The following is a 26,304-nucleotide window of genomic DNA, read 5'->3' on the forward strand; positions in this document are numbered from 1 at the left end:
GGTCCACGTGAGGCCCAGAGAGGGGCCCCCTTTCTCTGTAAACCCCCTCCTTGCAGCTGTTTCGTCAGACACGGGAGCTTCAGCCTGCCATCAGCCCTTTCCAAGAGTGTATTTTCTCACGTGTGCGCTCATTCATTTATTCCCGTATTCATTCATTTCTTCATTTACTCATTTCTTGATTCATGCATTCATTTCTCTTCTTGTGTTTTAAACAAATTCCTTCCGTAACTGTCACCTGTTGACTCCATATTTTGTTAAACAGTTCTTGAGTGAACAAAAATACTGAGTGACGAATGAATGGACCGAAGGCCAGGACCTGTTAAGTGTTGTGGAAGGCCCTGGGGACGCAGGGATGATTAAGGAGCTCATCGTCTAGGAGGGAGCAGATGATAAAGAGGCAGTGGGTGTCACAGACCTTCAGGTAGTGTTCTCTGCAAGACCGGGGTGGCATTAGGACAGGATGGCTTGTGCCAGAAAAGGTCTGTGCCGGTGTTTGGGCAAGAGGGCAGGGGAGAGGGACAGAGCAGACAGAAGGAGAAGCACGGCTGTGTGACACCTCACGTGGTGCATTCAAGAATGCAGGCAATTGATGGAGTTCAAGGTTAGCGGTAGTGCCGTGGGGAGCAGGGAGCTGGAGGATCAGGCAGAGTTAAGGCTCTGAGGGCTCTGGAGGCCAGACGCAGGGGCTTGAGTGGCAGCTGAAGGGCATGGGAGCCATTCTGCCGACATTTTCATTGGTGGAGCGTGGTCAGCTGCTCTGGCCTCATGTAGAGTTTCTCTTCTCATCCTAAATGTGAAAGAGGGAGACGATATACAGCTTGTTCTCACACAGGAGGCCCCACTGTGCAGAGACTACCCGTGGTTCTCAGTTCCCAGGGGTAGGGTCCAGACTCCATAAGCGGCTGTTTGAGGCTCCACACCTTACCTGCTGTACCAGCTCATCCTCCCCGACTCCCTCCCTCCCGAACTTGCACCTGCCCTTTGGCCTTCCACAGATGTCCTTCCCTCCCTGTTCTGCCTGATTCCACACAGAATCTTGAGAACTCTTTTCCGTATGTCACCTCCTCTCAGAGGCCTTCCCAGATTTCCCCTCACATCTGGTTATTCTCGCCAGGTGCACACAGCGCAGTCACTGAGCACGGTCACGCTGGCGTGGCTGGCGGCTCACGGGACTGTCTTTCCTCCCAGCTTCCTGGGGCTCACACTGGCTCACTTCATCTCACGACCCCACGGTCCTGAACCCAGAGTGGGCACTAAAGAAACAATCTTTGGATTTAAGGGTGGTTCTGAAATTTCGACAAAGCTGGACACCTCCCGTTAGAATCTTAGACGTGCAAAGCGGTTTGGAGGAAGGACCACGTCTGCAGGCTGCATTTGCCCGTGACTTTGCAGAAGATTGAGAAATGGGAAACGTTGCCTATTTTAAAGAATCAGGGGGGAGGGCACAGATGGAAGTATCCCCCCACCACCCTCTCGGTGCCATTATTGCTGGAATGGAATGGAGCAGAAAGAAGGAAGGGAAGGGGAAGGAGAGGAGGGAAGCCCTGGAAGAGAAAGCTCCTCAGCAGAGCCAAGGTTGCCTGCTTAGCACATGGCAGAGCCCTGGCCTGTGACGCTTTCTCATCGATTGAGAGGAAACGAGCCTTGGCGTATGCCTGTCTCCTTCCAGACAGCTCCAGGACCCATGTTTACTCACAGTACACGTTGGGGGTGCACATGGGCCCCACCTTCTCAGTTAGAAAAAACCAAACAGGCAGAACAAATTTCTCCGATTGAAATCTCCGAAAGAGCACTACTAAGATTTAGGAAACCTGGGAGTTAAACTCTCCAGGATGCTTTGAGCAAGTCTGTTCCCACACTGAGTCCTCAGTTTCCCTGTCTGTAAAATGGAGATATTACAGTTCCTCTGTCTGAGGGCAGTTGGGTTTCCACCACTGTTAAGAACTTGTTTTTTTAACATTTTCAGAGCTCTGGGGAGATGCAACACTCAGAGGCTTCTTCTGTGGAGGGTGGGGTCTCTCTTGGTCCTGACTGTGCTTCTGTGGCGTTCAGGGGCGCGGGAGCAACATCATCCACTGCCGGAAGGATGGCACCTGGAGCGGCTCCTTCCACGTCTGCCAGGAGATGCAAGGCCAGTGCTCAGCCCCGGACCAGCTCAACAGCAACCTCAAGCTGCAGTGCCCTGAAGGCTACGGCATCGGTACGACGGGCGTGTCGGGGTGAGCAGTGGGAGGGCGCATCCTTTCAGGAGCTCGGGGCTCACGCTTTGCCAAGGAGTTGGGCAGCTGTACTATGTGAGACCTTGCATGAGGCACTGGGGAAGCGAAGAGGAATGAGACCAGACCGTGTCCTCCCAGAGAGAGAGTTCAGGGCACGGATGTTGGCAAAGCAGTGTTGGGTGAGCGTGCACAGTTACGCTGGAGTACACAACAGCTGACCGGTGCCTCCGGGGACACAGAAGGCTCCCAGAGGAAGGGATGCTTATACAGGGATTTGCAAGAGCTTGTGGGGTGAGAAATGGCATTCCAGGCAGAAGGAATCATGAGGCAAAGGGAGGGAGGTATGAAAACACGCATCCTATTTAGGGAAGCAATAGTGGTCCAGTGTGGCAGGCTTTGTTGTTAATCTTAACGTTTACGTAATGCTGATCATTCGTAGTACCGGCTGTGGGTCAGTGCTGCACGAAGCACTGTAGAGGCATTATCTCGTATCCTCTCAATAACCTTTAGCGGATGAGGAAATTGAGACTCAAAGGGATCTTTGCAACCTCTCCTGCTCCAAAGCCTGAGTTCTTTCCATGGCATTCCAGTTGCCTCCTAAATAAGGATAAATAGTGTTTTCAGAATACTATTTGCGTGGTGATAGGCCAGCTTGCCAAGTGAAGGGAGACAACCTGGGGTTTGATGCCAGGAGTTTGCCTGGTTGAAACCAGGTGTCTGGACAGACGCATTAATCACAGGCCCGTGGCTTTCTGGGGAGCTGGGTGTGCATTGAGTCTAACCTCAGTTGAGGGCAGTGATACTGACCTCTTGGGCTGATTCCCTAATTGACCATGATGAAAAGCCCAGGGAATTGGACGTCCTTTCTCATGGCCAGTGTGATTTATGGGACAGTCACCAGGGGTGTCTGGAGCAGAAGGTTATCTGTGCAGACACTCATTCCCAGCCACACAATGTGTTCCTCAGCTAGTAAAACGAGCTATCGTTTCATGTCCAGGAGGGAGGCCCATGGCTGGAGAGCAGAGGCGCGAGGGGGCCTGACCACTTCCTTTTAAAGATGGAAACGTGTAGCCTCCAAGTGCAGAGGTTCTTCCCCTGAACTTAGAGTAGGGATCAACCCTCCGTCTTAGTCCAGGACGGGTCAGAAAACACCCATGGACATGTTTGCTGTCCCTGCTGATTCCAGAGGTACTTTAAGATCTTGCCGAGCCACCGATCCAAAGGACCCTGACCAGGAGGGTTGCAGAGAGGTGGGAGTTATAGGGCCTGCCAGTATAAGCTTTCTAGAAAGTTGGGGCAACAGGTGTAGCAATGGCAAGTAGCTTTGGCTGTTCCATCCCAAGGCCAAGGCTTTCTCCTCTCCATTATCCCTGAGGGGTGTTCATGGCTCTGGACACTTCTGTCTGTGATGGGGTCCCTGTCCCCAACTCAGTCAGGGCATGCACGTGAATACTCAGTCACACTCATGACTGGCCTTGAGCAACCCTGGGAGAAAAAATTCTGATGAAAAACAGACCTCCTGCACGTCTGCATCCACTGACACATTCAAGCACATATATTCATATAGGCACAAATAAACAAGCACAAATGCTTAACAACCAGATGCAAACACACACATCATGTGGTGAGCCCATGCCTAGCACGCACGCTTCAGCGAGGCACCACACAGATCCGTCACCCATAAACCTACGTGTAGCTCGCGCACACATACACAAGCACACCTCGTGGCCCCTTTGTACCTGTATTGTGTGTACCTGTCACAGGCACATGAAAATGAGCCAGAATGCCTGGCTCTCTGCTGGCCCACAGAATGGTCAAGAGGTAGGAGGAGGGGGTGATGGTAGCGCTTGCTTTACCCACTGAGCTTTTTCATGGTCAGAGCAGAAAGGGAAAGCAGTCTGTCTGACATCGGAACCTGAATCTCCTTCCCCTCCTCATGGCTCCCACGGCCGTGCAGATGCCAGTTTTATGAATACGGTGACCCGGGATGGGTGGTGGGCAGGTGAGGGCGCATGGGGAGAGCTGAGAGAGTAGAAGCGGCCTGGGGCACTGAGGGGGGGGTGGCCGGAGGAGGGAGGGGAGAGGCTTCTCTCCCCCACTCCCCAGCCTGCTCTCCCTCCTCCCGCAGGCTGAGCCCCTCCCTGGGGAGAGCCCACCTCACCAAGGAGAGGGACTCGACCAAAGGCCTCGTAAGCAGGGCAGGGGTGAAGTATGTGTCCAGCTTGGTGGCTGGGGGCCACGTTCTGGAGCCACCCCCAGCAGCCTGGGGAGGCTTGTGTGGCAGTGAGGAGTCCTCAGAAAGTTGTTACTGCCACCAAGGCCGCTGCCACCTTCCCTGCTCCTCCCGGGAAGGGGAGGCGGGGACCGGTGAGATCACCACTCTGTAATGATGCCGATTAGGGCTCGTGTATCACAACACAGCAGCCTGGTCCTGAGGCCCAGAGCTGTGGCACGGGGGAGGGCAGTGCAGAGGGGGAGGTGTGGGGAAAGAGAAATTAAGATGTGACTGCTTCGTGAGGCGGCGGTGGCCTCCTGTGTTGACCTGATCTTTCTTTTCCCCCCTTTTGGGATAAGTAACCTTTGTCTACTTGTCAGAGGCTGCATCTTCTTTTTTCAGAAGGATTTTATCATCGCAGCCTTGTTTCATGCTTGCTCCCTAAAATCTTCAGAGCTGATCTCGTGACAGACACACACCACTGAGCCTCTCTGACTGCTTAGGCATCCCTCTTATTCTCATCACTTGTCTTTTTTGTCTTTTTGTGTGTCCCCCGTTTCTTTTCTTTCTTCTGACCCTTCACCCCTCTCTGTCCCCTTCCACTGCTGCCTTCTTTTCTCTTCCCTCCATGTCTCCACCGTATCCATCCGCTGGGCTTGGAGTTCAGAGGGGCGTAGGCTTTCATTCATGTCCCCCTACTCGCCAGCTCTGTGACCCGAGCTTCACACACGGCACGCTGTCACCTCTGGGATGCACGTGATGACACTGGGTGTGCAGGGGAACCAGTGACGGGTGAAAACCACTGACAAGGCCGGGAATACCCCCATCCCCACCTTCTGGGCTCAGTGGCCCCATGTTTAAATTCAAGAGGTTCCAAAGATTGTCCTGGACCCGCCACCCCACCCTTGCTACCTCTTCAGATTTTGTGAGTCGCTTAGATTGAAGAGGATGACGAGGTGGCAACAGGAAGGGCACTGGATAAACTATATATACATACACAAGTGTCTATGTATGTATAGCTGCATGTGTGCATAAACATATATACATACTGTGTGTATACACACACACACACACGTTTGGAAGGGAGCCTTTAGAATGGCTCACAGCATAGGATATTTTTCAAGAGAGTTGACTCTTGTAAACCATTTAGTGTTCAAGGGTGGTCTTGGCACTAAGGCAGGGGAATGACCTCCTTAGGGCCCTGGTCAGATTCTGACGCATCAGTTCTTTGTCCATATGAATGAGCACCTTTTTGGAGTCCTGGGGACATCCCACGGGATGAGCTTGATTTTTAGGAGACTTCAGAATCAGTGAGGTCAGGACAGAGAATGTATGAGTCAAATTACAGTCATCTTGCTCACCCACAGCTTGAAAGTCAACTGATGAAGTCCCTGGACCAAGGGCTTCTGTGTACTAACCCCGTCCCTGTTGGTCATGGCGCCTTCACCGACTCACTGCCTGATTCATGTTTTCATCCCTTTATCCACTTACTCAGTCATTTATTCATTCACTCATCCATCTAGGTACCCACTTCCTCCACCATGAGATACCTCATTCATCATTCACTCATTGTGCCAGTCATCCATTCATTCATTCACTCTTTCGTTTCCTCAACCACCCATGCACCCATTCACTCTTGTCCCTTTCACTCACTTCACAGATACTTACTGAGTGCCTACCATCCGCCATGCACAGTGCCAGGCTCTGGGCATAGAAGGGGGAGCACAGAGAGTGCTGGCCTCATGGAGTTACAGCCGAGCAGGGAAGAGAGCTATTGGTACAACAGTCACCAAGCTGGTGTGACAAATCTGTGATGGGTGCCAGTGAGAGGGTTTGGCCTGTCAGGAATGGAGGTTTCCTCCGAGCAAGCGGCACGTGGGTTGAGGTCTGGAGGGTCATTAACTAGTCACACGCTAGTTGGAGAGGAGCGGGGATGGTCCTCAGGGCACAGAGGAGGGCGTGAATGCAAGCTGTGTGGGAGGGGAAGGTGTGGGGCTGAGACATTGATGCTGCCTTCACAGGCTCACTGTTCATTTGGTTGACGCCTGCTGAGCAGACCCTGGGTTAGGCTCAGAGAGGAACCGACCCCATCCCTGCCCTCCCAGGGCATCCCTGTTACTGGGGAAGGGAGGGACGGGGGGTAACACCAACCCTGGAGCGAGATTCCTCAGTGCCGAGTGCTGCCCTCCCTCAGCTGCAGAAATCAGGGCAGGCTCCTTGGAGGATTTGAACTGGACTTGGAAGAACTGGCAGGATCTGACCGTGCAGAGGCAGATCAGGGGGGACGATTCAGGAGACAGGATGAACAGGGGCAGAAGTACAGAGGCGAGGAAGTGGGGGACTCCGATGGGAAGCCAAGCGCCGTCCGGTTAGTGGGAGATAAGGTTGACCAGACCATGGGAGGCCATGGATGCTGAGCAAAGGGGTTTGGACTTTGTCCCGGATGCGGGGAGCCTCCGAAAGGTTTCTGAGCAGAGGAGGAGCGAGTCCAAACTGGGCTGAGGGCTGCTGAGCCTGGTGGTGCGTGCCAGCTGGACTGGAGACAGGAGAACGGTCAGGGAGACCAGAGGGGGCGCGGCCGGGGCGTTCACTCCTGCCCGCTGCCCTTGAGGGTGGGCGTCCCCACTCACTGGGGACCAGGGAGCAGCAGGGTCCACGCTGGGGGTGGGGCGGCCCCTGGCATCGGGGGACGGGGGCTGAGCCACCACCTCACTGTCGGCTTCCCCTCAGGGTCGGAGTGTGCCACCTCGTGCCTGGACCACAACAGCGAGTCCATCATCCTGCCAGTGAACGTGACCGTCCGTGACATCCCCCATTGGCTGAACCCCACGCGGGTGGAGGTGAGTGGCTGGGGCCACCCACCTGCGGCCCAGGGAGGGAAATGGCCTTGCTGACCACTTACACGCTCTGGTCCTGCCTTAGTCCCTCTACATACGTGAAAGCATCTAATGGCCACACCTGCTCTGTGGAGTGAAGACTTGTTCACCATCATTTTTCCAGCCCTTAAGTGTTTAATACTTTCCCTCTGACAGGCCTGTGCTAAGGATCTTTTATTTACTGTCCCACTGAATCCTGATGGCAGCCTAGGAGTAAGAGGACTAATGCGCCTAGTTTACAGATGAGGAAACTGAGGCCACAAGAACACCTAGATAGAAAGAGCAGAGTCAGGTCACAAACCTGTGTCTGCCTGACTGGAAAGTCCTCACTTGTCAGGATGGTGCTCTTGGCTTCTCTCGGATATTCCATAGCCTAGGCTTCTGGTATCTTTCTCGTGCCTTGCTTATTTGGTGGAAAGCAATTACTATGTGATACGGGGAACTAGTAACACCAATTGTGTATGAAGCACCTACCGTGTTTATGCACCCAGAGCTTAGCATACGAGGTCTGAACGAGGTTCACACCTCCAATGGTCTCTCAGGGTGGTTATGTGGAGCGAGGGCCACTGTCTGCATCCTCCCCTTGCGGACACTGAGACCTCAGGAGCGGGCGATGGCCCAGGCTGAGGGCTCGACCCCAAGCCTGCATCCAAGGGCTCTGCTCTTCCCACGGTGCCAGGCTGCTGTGGCCCCTGCTGGAAGGCCTTGTTCACATTGGGGCTGGCCGCTCCCACGTTCCTGGGTGTCACCCAATCGGTGGGGACCCCACTCTTGTCCTCTGGGGCAGCACGATCCCAGGCCTCATGTGCCAGCTCTGGGCACTGGCCCCTCACGCTGGAGGAAGTGAGAGAGGCAGGGCTGCAGGGCGGGTTCAGCCTTTCTGCCGGGGCGCTGGAGGCCTTGCCGTCTGCCCGCCTGCTGCAGATCCCGATACCGGGCGCACTGTTTCCCCGATGAGCCGAGAGCACGGCTGTGAGGGCTTACGCCGCACCCTGCACCTGTGGACCTGGCGCTGGACCTGGCCAGCGCCCCCCTGCTCCCCCGTGCACCCCGGGGCTCTCCGCCCCACCTTCCTCCTCCTCTCCCCCTACCGCTCTCTGCCCGTCTCCAACTTCATTCCTTCTCCTGCCTCTTTTTTCACGCTCTTTCTCTCTTCCTTCTCCAGATACCTCTGTGGCCTTGCTCTGCCTCCCTCCTGCCCACGTTCTTTCCCTCCATCCCCACTGTTGTCTCTGCCTCTCTCTCGGCCTGACTCTCCCGGACCTCCACGAGCCCACCCTGCTTCGCTAAGCTCATGCCCCTTCATCTGTTTCCTGCACTCAGCCTGCCTCTCCCCACTCCTGACCCAGAGTCCCCAGATAGATTCTCCCCAAGCACCCCATGTACTCTGATGGGCTGTACGCGCCCAGGCGCACGCACAGAGGCTGTATGTCCGAGTCTCGAGGAAGTTGGAGATCATCAGGTACACGCCCCCCATTGTACAGATGGAGAAACTGAGGACCAGAGACGGAGGGGACTGGGCCAGGTCACGCGGGAAGCAGAGCCAGGATCTTGGCAGGGAGCTCCTTGCACTCCATCCCGCCCTCCCTCTACTCCACCCTGACTTCCACCCAGCAAAGGCAGGGACCTACACTCTACACAGAGCACAGGAGACCTCGCGCACATCGCATGTGCCTGGGACCCACACCGGGTTCCCCAACCCGTCTCCCACTCAGGCCTTTCCTCGGTGCCCCCGGGTGAATTCCCACCCTTCCCTCTGTGAGGCCCGGGCACTAAAGAGTTCAGTTATAATTCACTGTGAAATAAATCCAGGGATTTGAAAGTCTGCAAAGCGCCCCCCTCGTCAGTCGCCCACCCGCTGCCTGCCCGCTCCAGCCCCCCACCCAGTTCCCTGGTCCGCCGGCCTTTATTGATGCCGGCCTACCCAGAGAGCCATAACGAGGTTCAGACCTCCACTGGTCTCCGGAGGCCTCATTATCCAGGAGGAAAAAACGTGCTAGAAAAAGGGAGGAGGGCGAAGGGCAGAGACTGATGATTTCCAGGAACCAGGCAGGAAAGCTGACCTCTGCTGCACCCTTGCCCCTTCTGTGGTGAGAGCTACAGACACAGAGCTGCTGGTGCAGGCACTGCCAGGCCAAAGCAGGCCCTGGATCGCTCCTCTGCTTTCTGAGGGTTCACCTCGGAGCGCCAGCACAAGGTGGATGGTCAGGGCCAAGGTTCCGCTCCAGCTACTGTCACATTTGTCCCCAGCATAAGAGAGTGAGAGATGACAACTGACATTTAATGGATGCCTGCTGTGAATCGGGCATTGGATCAGACACCTTCCAGCCTTGATTTGCACACACACACACACACCCCTATGAGGTGGGAATTAGACTCCATTTTTCCAGTAGAGGAAATGGAATCTCAGAGATAGAAGCCACTTGCCTACGAGGAATTGAACCCAGGTCAGTCTGATGCTGCCGTTTACTCCTCCAGCTACCCGTGCAGCCTCTACAGTAATAATAACAAAGGCAAAATGTTTACGATCGCTCACCAGCCGGTAAATAATTCACAACTGGCTCTCCACAAAAATACACCCTCTGATTTGTAGCCCTTGCCAATTCCTGAGGCGTAAATATTCTCACCAAAGCAGATTTCTGGTTTTCCCAGTGGCTGTCACTCAACACAGGTTGCAAGAGATCAGCACTGTTGCCTCTCGTAAGCCCACGCGAGCCCGCTGCGGCTCACCACCGGCACTTAACTGCGTGACAGGCTCTGTTTTAAGCACTTTACGTGTGTTGGCACGTATGACGAGAACGAGGACCGCCTAGACGAGTGGAATATCAACACTGAGGTCACGTGCAGGATTGGTGACCTTCGTGAAGGCGGGCCCGTGCTCACCTTATTTACCCTGGTGCACCCCTCCAGTGCCCAGCGCGCAGTAGGTGCTCCCTAAATGTTTATGGTGGCTGAGTCAGGTGACCAAGGTTCACCACCTGCTTGCTGTACGTGCCAGAGTTGCCCCATCTGTGAAACAAGAGCTAGACTGAAATCAAGAGTCACAGACTCACACACCGATGGGAACCAGACAGGTGGGATAAATGGGTGAAGCAGGCCAAGCATGTGATTTTGTATTTTAAATACTGAGGCATAGGATTGGGCTGGCCAAAAACCTTGTTCGGGTTTTTCCGTAAGATGTTATGGAAGAACCCAAACGAAAATTTTGGCCAACCCATAGCAGTAGCAGTAGCAGTAGCAGTAGCAGTAGTATTTACTATAAATACATCAGACAGACACAGAGGGACTTAAAGAAAATAAAACAACTGCCCATGTGCATACTGCCCAACTTAAGAAATGAGATATTACACATGCAGTTAAAGTTTTTCCTGTTGAGATTAAGCTCACATGCTAATCTTAAGCCTTAGGCTTGATCAATTTTATGTTTGTGTCCACTTGTGAAACCCAGATCAGGGTGGGGACCTTTTCAACTCCCCAGAGAGGCCTTCCCTTCTCCATGGCAGGCAGTACCTACACCACCAAGATATTGGTTTTGCTTATTTTTGAACTTCATGTTACTGGAATCTTAGAGTATATATCTGATGAAATTCTTTTTAGGCATATGTTTTACCTTCATAAAGAAAAACACTCTGTCCTTTCATTTCCTTTAAGTTCTCCGCCCTTTAAAGCCCCCTCCCACGTATGCAGTTTTCAAAGCAGTAGAGATACAGAGAAACCTTCCTCTAATCTAATAAGACAATGCAAACTCTCAATGATAGATGGAAACATCCCTCAGGCTCAATGCTGGAGAGACTGCAGGGAATGGTGGAGACTGTGGTCAACTGTGGAAAACACACGCTGGCTGCCAAAGGGGGAGCCTCTAGCGGAGTGTGACAGTGTGGAAATGTGGGTTCAGTGTGGCCAGATTTTCCTTTTTTTCTTGAGTACAAGAAATCTGGAGTTTTTAAAATACGAAGTCTCTCATGTTTTATATATTGGCAACTAATTTTGACTTTTGTTAAGCACTCTGTGTGCCAAACCAAACATTTCTGTGGGTTGTGTAGCCCGGAAGCTGTTGGCTTACAACCTCTGGATGAGACAGACTCTTCCAGGCTGGACATCCAGAATTTGGGGGGGCAGCTTCTCTTCCATCAGCTCCTAAGGAGCACCTCCAATCGGCCCTGCACTCCCCCTGCTCAGGGTGCCGAGAAAGCCTCCCAATAGGAAGTGCCACTCGCAACCTCAGAGGCTTATCGTGCCTCTAGGTAGCTGGGATCCTGGCTTTTTAAAGAGCTCCTGAAAAGCAAGGGATGGAAGGAGGAAAGAAAAGAAGAGAAGAAGAAAGGGAAGGAGGGAGGAGCAGGAAGAGAGGGAATTAAGGAAAGGAAAGGGAAAGTACCATTTATTGACTCTCTGTGACATGTAGGCACTGTTTGTGAGGCAGTTCCATATATACCCTTCATTGTGTCTTCACACTCCAAGGAGATAAGTATTGTCACCATTTTACAGATGAAGAAGCTGAGGTTCTGAGAGGTTGTCACTGCCCAGTTCACATAACTCACGTGATTGAATCAGGATTAGAACCCAGGGCTAATTCTCATGCATTCTATTCTGCAAGGAAACTGCCTTACACGTTATAAATAATAAACATATGCAATACATCAGACAAAGGATGTGAAATTCATTCCTTGAAGAAAAGGCATCAGTATGGAAAACCCTGCCGAGAGTCTAAAGGTCAGAGGTAGAATGGTTCTGATTGAATACGAAGTCCAGTCTGTCCACTGTGCAGAAGGAGCTGTCCTGTGCCCCGGAGGGGAAGCCCGTAGATGGAGAGGTGTGTGCAGAGACCAGCGATTCCTCGTTCACTCCTGGACACACTCAGACATTCACTCATTTGGCCATTTGTTCATGAACTCATTCAATGAATATCGATTGTGCACCTCCAAATGGTAGGTGTTCTTCAAACAAGGGATACAGAATGGAAAATGCCTAGGTTTTTAAAAAGCTTACCCAGAAGAAAGCCAGAAACTCCATAACAGATAACAAAAGCAAAAATAAATTACATAGTTCACTCATAGAAGGTCCTATAAATCAAGGAAAAATAAAGGGGAGAAGAGGGCTCATCCTAGAAGACATCAGAAGGGGAGTCAGGTCTGGGCCTTAGGATGAGGGGGTTCTTTTAAGATACTTTCTCATGTCTTTGGCTCTGCCTGGGGCCAGACTTCTCTGGGCTTCAGCTTTTTTTTAAAATTTATTTATTTATTTTTGGCTGTGTTGGGTCTTCGTTTCTGTGCGAGGGCTTTCTCTAGTTGCGGCGAGCGGGGGCCACTCTTCATCGCGGTGCGTGGGCCTCTCACTATCGCGGCCTCTCTTGTTGCGGAGCACAGGCTCCAGACGCGCAGGCTCAGTAATTGTGGCTCACGGGCCCAGCTGCTCCGCAGCATGTGGGATTTTCCCAGACCAGGGCTCAATCCCGTGTCCCCTGCATTGGCAGGCAGATTCTCAACCACTGCGCCACCAGGGAAGCCCCTGGGCTTCAGCTTTTAAACACTCTGCCTCTACTACATTTGTCTCAAAGCCTCTCTACCTCTCTGAACCTTGGTCTTTCCATCGGTCAAAAGAGTAACCTTTTTTATGCTTACCAGTTCGGGGGCTGGAGGAATTTGAAGGAGAATATAGTTTTCAAACTATAGACCTGGAAATAAGACAGATATGTGTTTAATTCCTGACTGTCATTACCTATGTGTATGATTTGGGGCAGGTTATTTAACTTCTCTGTGCCTCAGTTTCCTCTTGTGTAAACCAGAGTCAAAAACCATATGTAAATACTGTATGATAATCACTTATATGTGGAACCAAAAAATAATACAGATGAATCTATATACAAAACAGAAACAGACTCACAGACATAGAAAACAAACTTATGGTTACTAAAAGGGAGAGGGAGGGAGAGAGGGAGGGAGGGACACATAGGAGTATGGGATTAACAGATACAACTACTATTCATAAAATAGATAAGCAACAAGGATTTACTATATAGCACAAGGAGTTATATTCAGTATAATAACCTATAATGGAATATAATCTGAAAAAAGTAACTGAATCATTTTGTTGTACACCTGAACAAAACGTACCTATCTCATAGTTATGGTAAAGATGAAATGAGATAAAAGCGCTGAGCCCAAGGCTTGGAGCATAATATACCCTTAATAGAAGGTTTTGTGTTGATGAGAAGGCTAATGATGATGGGGTTGTTAGTGGTACTGTGACAATAAGGATGATGGTGGTGGTACCGGTGGTGGTGATGATGCTGGTCCTGGTGTTATTGATGCCGATGTTGGTGGTGGTGATGACGAGAGATGACGATGGTGATGGTGATAGTGTTATTGATGACGATGTTGGTGGTGGTGATGATGAGAGATGACGACGGTGATGGTGATAGTGTTATTGATGACGATGTTGGTGGTGGTGGTGATGATGAGAGATGATGACGGTGATGGTGATAGTGTTATTGATGACGATGTTGGTGGTGGTGATGATGAGAGATGACGACGGTGATGGTGATAGTGTTATTGATGACGATGCTGGTGGTGGTGATGATGAGAGATGACGACGGTGATGGTGATAGTGTTATTGATGACGATGCTGGTGGTGGTGATGATGAGAGATGACGATGGTGATGGTGATAGTGTTATTGATGACGATGCTGGTGGTGGTGCAGATGGTGGTGGTGCTGATGGTCATTACAGCCAAGAAGACAAGACGGTCTATTCTTCCTATGCAGCAAGGCAGCAAAGAAAGCTGTCTTACAAAACCTGGTCTGAAAGGGCTCTGACTGGGCTAGAGGTCCCACTGGCATCAAGAGGAACAAGGCTGGCATTTGAGGGGCCCCACTGGGATCTCCCAATGTATGGTGTAAACAGCCTAGCCTTTCCTTCAGCTCCTGCTGCGTGTCGCCTTTCCCAGTCCTCCTTGCAGACAGAGGGGCCCTGTAGTGAGACAGGTGGGGCGTGCAGCCCTGAGGAATAGTGGAAAATCCAAAAGACTTGGAAAGATAAATAGGCTCATGCAGATAGTATAAAAGTCCTTTCTCTGAACTCACGTCAGGTAAACCTCAACTGACAGAAACTTGTGCAGCCACACCAAGACACTCCTACGGATGGATTAAATTAGCTCTCAGATAAACGGGGGGGAGGGGTGGGCATCAAGTCCCTTGGGGATCCTAATTCTGCTGTTTTCTACGACTTGAACCATTACCTAAGTGCCCCTCCAACACCCCTGAATTTTGGCCAGGAACAGACGCTCAGACCCAGAGATGGAAGTCTGGTTAAAGCTTCTCAGAGGATGAAAGCAGGTGATGCCCTCTGCTTCTGGCCCCCATGGCTGGGAAGCAGAGGGGCAAGAAAGCAGCTGAGCTGGAAGGAAGGGACACTAGAGTTCTCACATTCCTTCACTTGGTCAATATGTATTTGTTTGCTGTGCTCCGTCCTGAACCTGGGGGGGGAGACAGATGTCTAAAACCAGGGCCTGCCCTCTTACCTGTAGGAGTTAGTCCTGGGTTGACCACTTCTACATCATTTATCTCAGTGCTTCATCACAACAAGCCTAGGACATTTTCAGTACCCATTTCAGAGATGGGAAAACCTAACCTCAGAGTGGAGATTTCTAGTCAGAATTGCAACCATGTCTGTCATGCCTCATTGCTCAGTCTTTCCCATACATCACCTTCTTGTGTTTTAGGAGAAGGTAGACAGTGTCAACAGAGGCAGTAGGGGCTAAAGAGTAGATTTCACATCGTGAGACTGGTTGGCAGATCTTCAAGTTTAGTTGTTTGTCCAAGATCTTTAATTAATTCAATCTACACTAAACTGGTCCTCTAAACTAGACGCTCTGCTAGGCATCGTAAATGCTCTTCTGATGCTCTAGAAGAGAGGAGGACAGGTAAAGAAGATAATTGTCCCTTGGTAAAATCATCTCTATCTCGAAATGGATCCATTCATTTATAACATAAATATTTGCTGGTCGTCCTCCTTGTACCAGGCACCACTCTAGGCACGGAAAACCCAAGGGTGAACCAGAGACGCTGTGGGGCAGAGAAGAAAGGCACCCAACGCAGCCAGATCTTGGAGTCACGGGATTCCACGTTCACCAAGAAACCTAGTTACAGTTTTGCTCCCATATAGGTCTGCCCTTGGGGAGAGAATGGGCTGGTCACATGGATTTTCCACATTCTAGCCCATGTGAATGTTCATTTCTTAATTAAAATTAATCAACTGGCATTCAGGCCGCAGAGCGAGCCCTGATCATAGAGACTTCCACGGCTGCTCCCTGACACAGTTACCTGGCATCGCAAATCTAAGCATTTGCCTCCAGGTTATTTTAATTTGCTTTTTTTTGTTTTAAAGAAATCATTGTAATATCACATGAAAAGTAAGGCATCTAGGGCAGAATAGAAAAAGGAGCTTCTAAGATCGTTATGTTAGCCCTAGTCCTAATGCTATTTTATCTTCCTAGTTTTATTTATCTTTTTGTTTTCACCCACTTAAAAAGAAATTATCGTGTTGGATTTTATGTTATGAGCTGCCGTAAATCCTTCCCAAAACAATTGCTTGGTTTCAAATCTTGGTTCCTTTACTTAACAGCTATGGAGCTTGGGGAATTTATTCTCCTTATGATACAAGGTTAATGCCCACCCCACTGCATGGTGGTGAGCAATAAATAACATAATGAATAAAGTAATTAGCACCATGAATGCACTCAATACATTTTAGTATAATAATAATAATTATTATTATTATTTCATTACGGGAGGCTATAAGTAAATACATATATGTATACCTGAAGCTCTGCCTGAGAGGGCTGGGAAAATCACCACAAAGGAAGGTAGTCTTTTTTTAATTCTAAATTTATATATTATGTATTTCTTTTTAATTTTTTATTGGGGTATAGTTGATTTACAATGTTGTGAGAGTTTCAGGTGTACAGCAAAGTGAATCAGTTATACGTACACATGTATCCACACTTCTTTAGATTCTTTTCCCATATAGACCATTACAGAGTATTGAGGAAGGTAGTCTTGAACAGAAATGTAGAAGATAACTAAAGATTCTCCAGGTGACAAGATGAGGAAGGGCTTTCAGTGAAGGAGAGCGGCAGGAACAAAGTCACAGAGAGATGAGTGTGGGCAGCCTCAGGAATTGTGAGCCTAGCCCGCATGGCCTGGTGGCAGGTGGATGCAGAAAGGGTTCTCCGCATCTCCAGGGTTCCGAACCAAAGGTTAGTTCATGCATCCTCCAGGCCACTGCTCTCAAACCGTAATGTGTATCAGCATCATCTGGGAGGCTTGTTTTTACAATGCAGAGTCCCAGGCCCTGGCCTCAGAGATTCGGACTCTATAGACCCAAGGCGGCGCTGAAGAATCTGCCTTTTCTGCGTGCTCCCATGTGATCGTGATTAGAGTGGTCCTCAGCGCCTACTTTGGGAAGCCCTGTTCCACACCATTCTTCCATCTTCCTGCTGTAGCCACACACACGCACTCTACCCTTCCTCCTTCCTCCCACCTTATCCCCGACTCTGTCCATGGGGCAGACGTCAGCCAGGAATTTTCTGAAGTGCCTTTCTGATCACGTCTCGGTCCCCCAATTCTCCTTCTCCTCAGCCCTTCTTCCTGCCAGGGAAATACAGAATCGTGACACCTGCGGCGAACACAAACATTATTTTAGTCTTATGGGTCCTGTTATTGCAGGTACCTGGGCAAAGTCTCCGTGGAAATGCCAGGGTGAGGTCAGGACTTGGAAGATCCAAGAAGAGGGGTGGGTGGTTGAATGTGGTGCCAGCCCCAAACCCATCTGACCTCTTTCTCCCTCTCTCTGCAGAGAGTTGTCTGCACAGCTGGTCTGAAGTGGTATCCTCACCCTGCTCTGATTCACTGTGTCAAAGGCTGTGAGGTGAGTCCGTCAGAATGATCCTACAACCATTACTGTTATTGTTATGTTAATCATGACTACCATTTACTGTACCTACTAAGTGCTATAAATATCCCTTTAACAGACTTCTTGGACAGGAGTCAGCAATCCCACTTTATAGGTCATGGAACTGATGCACAGAGATATCAGCAAACACACTCAAACATACATTTAATGGCTAAAAGAGTCGGGATTCCAAGCCAGGTGTTTCTGGCTCCGAAGCCTGTGTTCAACATCATATTGCATCTGTAAGGGAGGTTGGGAGGGAGGAGCCATATTCATTTAGCAGCTATAATGTGCCCGGCATTTTACCAACATTGCCTCATTTAACTTTTACAGAACCACATGAGGCAGTTTTTGTTTTTTCATTTCTACTTTTCCTGCAACCATTAGTTGCAGATCATTTCCTCTGCCACGCGTCTTTGTCACTCACGCGTTCTTCAACTCCAGAGGTAATTTGGACACCTTAGACTCAACCACTGAGCTGAAGGTGGAAGATCCCCTCTGACCCTTCAGTTCTCTCACTCGGCGGTGGAGCCATTCCCTGGAACTTGGCATTTTGGAGCTCTGTCCCTGGGTATCAGTGACAAGCTTGGGGAGGGGCAGGGCCAGGGCACTTGGTATGTCACCTGTGTTCTCAACGGCGTGCTGCTATCCATGGAACTCAGAGACCTTCTGTGCACCCCTATGCCCACTGTGAATCTTTTCAGCTGGCATGGAAAGGAGGTCCCAAATCACATCCAGGTGGATGTCCAAATCTCTGTGGTGCCCCCCAGGTCCCCCTCAGGAAAATCCAGGTGAAAAGGACTAGATTGTGCTCTAGAAAACTTTGTATTTGATGAAATTCTTAAACTGTCACAACCAGACTGTTCTTCTAGATGATGGGGAAACTGACACCCAGCCGGCAGCCAGGTCTAACATTTGATAGAATGCCAACTGGCACGGCTCTTAATGCGATCTACCTTCCTCATTTGTTGTGTAGACTGGAAAAAGAGGGCCAGAGGGGGGATGGACTGGCCCAAGGTTGCACAGCATACTAGACACGGAGCCAGAGCATGAACCCAAGTCTCCTGAGTTCCAGGCCCGTGATTTCTCTCCTCCACTAGGCCACCTTCTGCCCACGAACCATCCCCTGACCTGTAAATGTCACAGGACAGTCCCTGGGTCACATTTCTTTCTGTGTATTGGTTAGGGAATCCCCAGTGGCATCTTCTCAGGGCACAGGACACTGTAGTCTTTAAAAACTCCCGTTCTCCCAAGATTCAGCAGGAGTGACAAAACCAAAGCCAAGGACCTGAGGCAGTTGCTTCCTTACATCTCTCTGGATCAGTCCAGGATTTCAGAAAAAGGAAGCTTGGATTACCTGGGCACTCGTTCTGCTGAGTTGGCAGTCTGGGCAACCAATGTGACAGCAGAATTCAATCCCTTCTTTGACTCAGCACTGAGGCCTAAGAGACCCACACCTGTCAGGCTCTGAGCTCTGCCAGTGATGCTTATCGCCTTTGCCCTTGCAGGTGCCCCCTCGTCTCCTTTCCTGCTTAACTTAGAGCTAATAGCTTGTCTCTTACCTGGGGCTGAAAAGTATGCTTAGAAGAGATACAACTGCTGGGTCCAGGGAGGAGCCATCAACCTGGAATGTCTGCAGTAGCCACGATTGGTAAAGGGTCTTGGGGCCCTTTAGGCCCCTGCTATCTGCCCCAAGCTGTGTTCAAAGTAGTCATTTACTTACTTGTTCATCAAAGCTTCACTGGGTGCCTATTACGTGCCCAGCACTGCCCTAGGTACTGAGAGTACAATGGTTTTAGTCAAGTGAAAACAGTACTGTGTTCTCCCTGACTCATCTGGATATCTTCTTGCTGTTCATCCATCCATCCATCCATCCATCCACCCATCTACCCATCATTTTACTAGGTAAACATTTAAGGAAGATATATTTAATAAAGTTTTGCTCAAATTGCCAGCATTTTGCTAAGAAATCTAAGATATAAAAATGGATGACATACATTCCCTGTCCATAAGGAACTCACATTATAGTAAAAGAGATACAGTTAAAGAAGAATTCTAAACTGATATACCAAGAGCTATAACCAAAGCAGGTACAAGAAGCTGCAGAAGCACATGGCATCTCGGGGGTTGTAGGGAAGACATTTTGGAGGGGTGATGTTTGAACTGGATCTTGAAGGATGAATTGTTTTCCAAAACACACTATTAGTAGAAGCAGCAGCATAAGAAATACCAGAGACGGGAGCAAATTCTAGGTTGTAGAGCTTTTCACATGTTATTCTCTCCCCCTAGAAAGTCTCCCTTCTCCACCCCCCACCTAATTAACTCCTACTCATCTTAGGATGTCAGCTAAAACGTCATTTCCTCGGGGACTTCTTCATGGAGCTCTCTGATTAGGTCAGATCCTCCTACTTTTAACTCTAACAGCATCACATACCTTTCCTCTGTTAACTCTTATCAGAGTTGAAATTGGCCAATAGGATAAGTGATTATTTGAATAAAGTCTGCCTCCTTACTAGAATGTAAGGTCTTAGAGGAGCAGGAGCTCTGTCTATATTGACTCACTATTACATCCTTTTTTTTTTTTTTTAGCACAATGTGTAACACATAGTAGGCATTCAATAGATAGGGTTAAATAGAAGATGGATGGGTGGGTGGGTGGATGGATGGATAGATGGGAGGATGGATGCATGGATGTGACAGCAGGAAAGGGTACATAGAAGAAAGTAGCTAGTAATGAGACTGGAGATATTTTTCAGTGACCAAATAAAAAAAGAATCTTTTTTATTTTATTTTTCTTCTTCCTCTTCTTCTCCAGCTACTCCTTTACCAAACCAGTTCCTTTTATTTTAAAAAAAGGACATTTGGTTTCCTTTATTAGTCTTTATATATAATGTGAGAAAGAACGTAGGGAACAGAGCCCACAGACAAATCTTCTAAGGCCCAGAAAGAGCAAAGGGTTTTTTTTTTTTTTTTAAACATCTTTATTGGAGTATAATTGCTTTACAATGGTGTGTTAGTTTCTGCTTTATAACAAAGTGAATCAGTTATACATATACATATGTTCCCATATCTCTTCCCTCTTGCATCTCCCTCCCTCCCACCCTCCCTATCCCACCCCTCTAGGTGGTCACAAAGCACCGAGCTGATCTCCCTGTGCTATGCGGCTGCTTCCCACTAGCTATCTATTTTACATTTGGTAGTATAGAGCAAAGGGTTTTATCCTTTAGTTGTTTGTGCCTCTCTGCTTTAATGCGAATGTGGTAATGTATTCATTGTGGCGGTCACACGGCAGAGTCACACCTGTGCTCACAGCCATGTGCATGTGTACCCACAGTTGAGTACAGCTCTCTCTCTGTTCTTGGCTGTGTCTTGCTAACATCTTTTTTAGACCCTAATAGGGCAGTGATGAAATGGAATCAGGCATCATGAGTTGGGGGCACAAAGACTCTGTGAATTTGGAGCATAGATGCGAGAGACAGGGATGCCACATAGGATGGACTCCTTGTGAACTTGGCTCTCCCCAAAAAAAACCCACAGAAGGGTTTTTCATGGGACCCCACAAAAAGTCAACGAGTCACTGAGCATTAGAGACCCCCAACCCGAACTTTAATTAAAGGGGCTTCACTTTCATCTGCTTTTTATATTAAAGGGTTGCACAACATTACCTTTGATGAGGGTAGGGGTATGTTCATTGCTTTGAGAAATCAGTGGTCTAATTCTGCCTCTTTATTTCACCACTGTGAGTCCTGAGACCCAGAGAAGATAAGCCACTTAGTCAAAATTACCAAGTAACTAACCAGTGGCTGAGGTTTGGAAGACTAGAATCCAGGTTTTCTAAAGCCCTGCCAACTGCCTTTCCACTATACCAGTACGATTACGATCTGTCCCTAAAACATCTTTAAGAGCCAAGTTGTGCCCAGCATTAAACTCCCAGGCGGTTGGGAGACAGAGACGAACCAGATACTGGCCTTGTCTTTGAGGAGCTCACAGTCTTGCACCAACTACAGGTTCATAAACCGTAGAAGACAGCGTGCTAAGTGTCCAGGTGGGAAATGCAAGTGCTGGGGGGTTGCAGAAACCCCTGACTTTCCCCTAAGATGACTCTGGGTTCAGATCAGTAATAATTTAACTCCATCATCTTTTCCCCATCTTTCAAGCATCACAGAGTTGGAGGAACACAGGGAAGAAAAGAAGGAAATCAACATATGCTAGGTATAGCCTAGAAAGGTAAAGAAAAATGAGAAACCAACTTAGATTGAAATCACTACTCTGCCTCTGCCAGTTGCTCTTGGCCAAGTCCCTTTCTTGCTCTGAGCCTCAGGGTCTTCACGTGTGAAGTGGGAAGAGCAATGCCTACCTTACGTGTTTTATTTGGGAACAAAGGAAGAAAGCAGACGTGGAAAGTGTGTGACATCGAGTGTATCTGTGCTCCTGTGTTGGAGAGGAAAGCACCCGTAATCGTACACCAACCATTCTGCCCAGTTCCTATGGATTCTTACGTTGTCTTTACAATTCTTGGGTAGTTTACATTCAGCTTCCTAATATACTTGCATATATATTTATTGTAAATTATGTTTGTAGTTACCTACTACCAGGAAAAGTGGGGGAAAAGGGGCTCAAATTTTCTTACCATGTCTTCAAGTGAAATGAGCCCCCTGCTTCAGGAGGACATAGTGGTCTATCCTGCTGCCTTTGCCTACCCAGCATGTAAGAGTATGTCTCCTAGCATAAGCATAGTTTAGTTGGGAAAAACTTGGCTAGATAAGAGCCTTTAAGAATGGTAGAAGCGGGCTTCCCTGGTGGCGAAGTGGTTAGGAATCCACCTGCCAATGCAGGGGACACGGATTCGAGCCCTGGTCCGGGAAGATCCCACATGCCGCGGAGCAACTAAGCCCGTGCGCCACAACTACTGAGCCTGCGCTCTAGAGCCCACGAGCCACAACTACCAAAGCCCGTGCTCCTAGAGCCTGTGCTCTGCAACAAGAGAAGCCACTGCAATGAGAAGCCCGCGTGCAGCAACGAAGACCCAACAGAGCCAAAAATAAATTAAAAAAAAAAAAATGTTAGGACTGGTAATTTGTCCAAAAGGGTATAGGAATTTGAAGCCAGGTAGGCTGACTGTGGAGGTTTGTGAGAAGATGAGATACAGCTAAATATCTACAGAGGCCAGCCCCCGTTTACTCCAGGATGCTAACCAGGCCTCCTTTCCTTCCTGCCTCTCTCCTCACGTACAGCCCTTCATGGGAGACAATTACTGTGATGCCATCAACAACCGAGCTTTCTGCAACTATGACGGTGGGGATTGCTGCGCTTCTACAGTGAAGACCAAAAAGGTAGGCCAGCATGCCCCCCTCTGCAGCCACCTCTGCAGGCCTCTCCAGCTTACTGGGCCAGGATCACCCCTACGTGCTGGACAACCCATTGCCCTGGTTGTGTCAGCACTCACCTACAAGCTTTATTGTATTACGTTCCATTGTATTTTTCGTTCTTTTAGTCAGTAGTTGAGCTAATATCATGTGCTAAGCCCTGAACTAGATGTGGAGGTTCATGGATGATCTTTGTAGATGTGGTCCCTTTTCCTCAAAGCTTAGAGTCAGCTATGGAAGCAGACAAACTAAAGTGCAATACTTTTTAAAGGAAAGGACAGAGTTCTCTGAGGGCCCAGGCAAAGGGTTGGAGAAAGCTCTGCAGAGGGATCTGCATCAACGCTGAAACTTGAGGGATGAGGAGAAGGGGCAGAGAGGTGGCCAGGAAAAGTGTCTGGGGCAGGAGACTGGCATGTAAAATCCTAGAGAGAACACATATGTTCAGGGGGTATGGCTAAAGTCTAGGGGAAGAGGGAAGATGGGACACTCCCAATGAGGTCAGTTATGGCCTTTAAGCATTTTATAATCTCTTTTGTTGTTTACACCTATAGAATTAGGGGGTGTGGTCTTGGTTGCCATTTTCTTCCTTAGTATATCAGGATGTTACAGGAGTGATTCGAGTATTTATAGTGAAACTGGAACATCCAGCTGAGATGCATCTCACCCACCCACAGAAGAGTGGCCACCTCCACTTTCCTCCTGATGAGAGCTGGGACCAGAGTTTGGGGCCCGAGCCGACAGTTGGGAGAGAGGTGGCCAACCTGGCCAATGTGAGTTGAAAAGTATCTCCTGTGATGAACGAGCTCACGGGGAACTATTTCTTCTTCTTTCTTTTTTTTTCTTTTAACATGTTTATTGGAGTATAATTGCTTCACAGTGGTGTGTTAGTTTCAGCTTTATAACAAAGTGAATCAGCTATATATATACATATATCCCCATATCCCCTCTCTCTTGCGTCTCCCTCCCACCCTCCCTATCCCATCCCGCTAGGTGGTCACAAAGCACCAAGCTAATCTCCCTGTGCTATGCGGCTGCTTCCCACTAGCTATCGATTTTACATTTGGTAGTGTATATATGTCCATGCCACTCTCTCACTTTGTCCCAGCTTACCCTTCCCACTTCCCGTGTCCTCAAGTCCTTTCTCTACATCTGCGTCTTTATTCCTGTCCTGCCCCTAGGTTCTTCAGAACTTTTTTTTTTTTTTAGATTCCATATATATGAGTTAGCATATGGTATTTGTTTTTCTCTTTCTGACTTACTTCACTCTGTATGACAATCTCTGGGTCTACCCACCTCACTACAAATTACTCAATTTCATTTCTCTTTATGGCTGAGTAATATTCCATTGTATATATGCGCCACATCTTCTTTATCCATTCATCTGTCGGTGGACACTTAGGTTGCTTCCATGTCCTGGCTATTGTAAATAGAGCTGCAATGAACATTGTGGTACATGACTCTTTTTGAATTATGGTTTTCTCAGGGTATATGCCCAGTAGTGGGATTGCTGGGTCATATGGTAATTCTATTTTTAGTTTTTTAAGGAACCTCCATACTGTTCTCCATAGTGGCTGTATCAATTTACATTCCCACCAACAGTGCAAGAGGGTTCCCTTTTCTCCACACCCTCTCCAGCATTTATTGCTTGTAGATTTCTTGATGATGGCTATTCTGACTGGTGTGAAGTGATACCTCATTGTAGTTTTTTTTTTAAATTTATTTATTAATTAATTTATTTATTTTTGGCTGTGTTGGGTCTTCATTTCTGTGCAAGGGCTTTCTCCAGTTGCAGCGAGAGGGGACCACTCTTCATCGCGGTGCGCGGGCCTCTCACTGTCGCGGCCTCTCTCGTTGCGGAGCACAGGCTCCAGACGCGCAGGCTCAGTAGTTGTGGCTCACGGGCCTAGTTGCTCCGCGGCATGTGGGATCTTCCCAGACCGGGGCACGAACCCGTGTCCCCTGCATTGGCAGGCAGATTCTTAACCACTGCGCCACCAGGGAAGCACCTCATTGTAGTTTTGATGTGCATTTCTCTAATGATTAGTGATGTTGAGCATCCTTTCATGTGTTTGTTGGCCATCTGTATATCGTCTTTGGAGAAATGTCTATTTAGGTCTTCTGCCCATTTTTGGATTGGGTTGTTTGTTTGTTTAATATTGAGCTGCATGATCTGCTTGTAAATTTTGGAGATTAATCCTTTGTCAGTTGCTTCATTTGCAAATATTTTCTCCCATTCTGAGGCTTGTCTTTTCGTCTTGTTTATGGTTTCCTTTGCTGTGCAAAAGCTTTTAAGTTTCATTGGTCCCATTTATTTATTTTTGTTTTTATTTCCACTTCTCTACGACGTGGGTCAAAAAGGATCTTGCTGTGATTTATGTCATAGAGTGTTCTGACTGTGTTTTCCTTTAAGAGTTTTATAGTGTCTGGCCTTACATTTAGGTCTTTAATCCATTTTGAGTTTATTTTTGTGTATGGTGGTAGGGCATGTTCTAATTTCATTCTTTTACATGTAGCTGTCCAGTTTTCCCAGCACCACTTATTGAAGAGGCTGTCTTTTCTCCATTGTATATCCTTGCCTCCTTTATCAAAAATAAGGTGACTATATGTGCATGGGTTTATGTCCGGGCTTTCTATACTGTTCCATTGATCTATATTTCTGATTTTGTGCCAGTACTATATTGTCTTGATTACTGTGGCTTTGTAGTATAGTCTGAAGTCCGGGAGCCTAATTCCTCCAGCTCTGTTTTTCTTGCTCAGGATTGCTTTGGCTATTCGGGGTCTTTTGTGTTTCCATACAAATTGTGAAATGTTTTGTTCTACTTCTGGGGAAAATGCCATTGGTAGTTTGATAAGGATTGCATTTAATCTGTAGATTGCTTTGGGTAGTATAGTCATTTTCACAATGTTGATTTTTTCCAATCCAAGAACATGGTATATCTCTTCATCTGTTTGTATCATCTTAATTTCTTTCATCAGTGTCTTATTGTTTTCTGCATACAGGTCTTTTGTCTCCTTAGGTAGGTTTATTCCTAGATATTTTATTCTTTTTGTTGCAATGGTAAATGGGAGTGTTTCCTTAATTTCTCTTTCAGACTTTTCATCATTAGTATATAGGAATGCAAGAGATTTCTGTGCATTAATTTTGTATTCTGCTACTTTACCAAATTCCTTGATTAGCTCTAGTAGTTTTCTGGTAGCATCTTTAGGATTCTCCATGTATAGTATCATGTAATCTGCAAACCATGACAGCTTTACTTCTTCTTTTCCGATTTGGATTCCTTTTATTTCGTTTTCTTCTCTGATTGCTCTGGCTAAAAGTTCCAAAACTATGATGAATAATAGTGGTGAGAGTGGACAACCTTGTCTTGTTCCTGATCTTAGTGGAAATGGTTTCAGTTTTTCACCATTGAGAACGATGTTGGCTGTGGGTTTGTCATATATGGCCTTTATTATGTTGAGGTAAGTTCCCTCTATGCCTACTTTCTGGAGGGTTTTTTACATAAATGCGTGTTGTATTTTGTCAAAAGCTTTTTCTGCATCTAATGAGGTAATCATATGGTTTTTCTCCTTCAATTTGTTAATATGGTTTATCACATTGATTGATTTGCATATATTGAAGAATCCCTGCATTCCTGGCATAAACCCCACTTGATCATGGTGTATGACCCTTTTAATGTG

General features: G+C 48.3%; 1 protein-coding gene across 1 annotated transcript in view; it reads left to right on the top strand.

Annotated features, from left to right (window-relative positions):
* The window catches only part of PAPPA (pappalysin 1), a 256,529-nt gene that overhangs the window by 201,612 nt on the left and 28,613 nt on the right, over nucleotides 1-26,304 (top strand). The window contains exons 18-21 of the mRNA XM_036854577.1: nucleotides 2,053-2,200; nucleotides 7,165-7,274; nucleotides 17,165-17,236; nucleotides 22,495-22,593. Of these exons, the coding sequence (XP_036710472.1) occupies nucleotides 2,053-2,200; nucleotides 7,165-7,274; nucleotides 17,165-17,236; nucleotides 22,495-22,593 (429 nt within the window). The remainder of the gene's footprint in view (nucleotides 1-2,052; nucleotides 2,201-7,164; nucleotides 7,275-17,164; nucleotides 17,237-22,494; nucleotides 22,594-26,304) is intronic.

Source organism: Balaenoptera musculus, chromosome 6 (assembly GCF_009873245.2).
Source record: "Balaenoptera musculus isolate JJ_BM4_2016_0621 chromosome 6, mBalMus1.pri.v3, whole genome shotgun sequence".
In the NCBI taxonomy this organism is placed as follows: domain Eukaryota; kingdom Metazoa; phylum Chordata; class Mammalia; order Artiodactyla; family Balaenopteridae; genus Balaenoptera; species Balaenoptera musculus.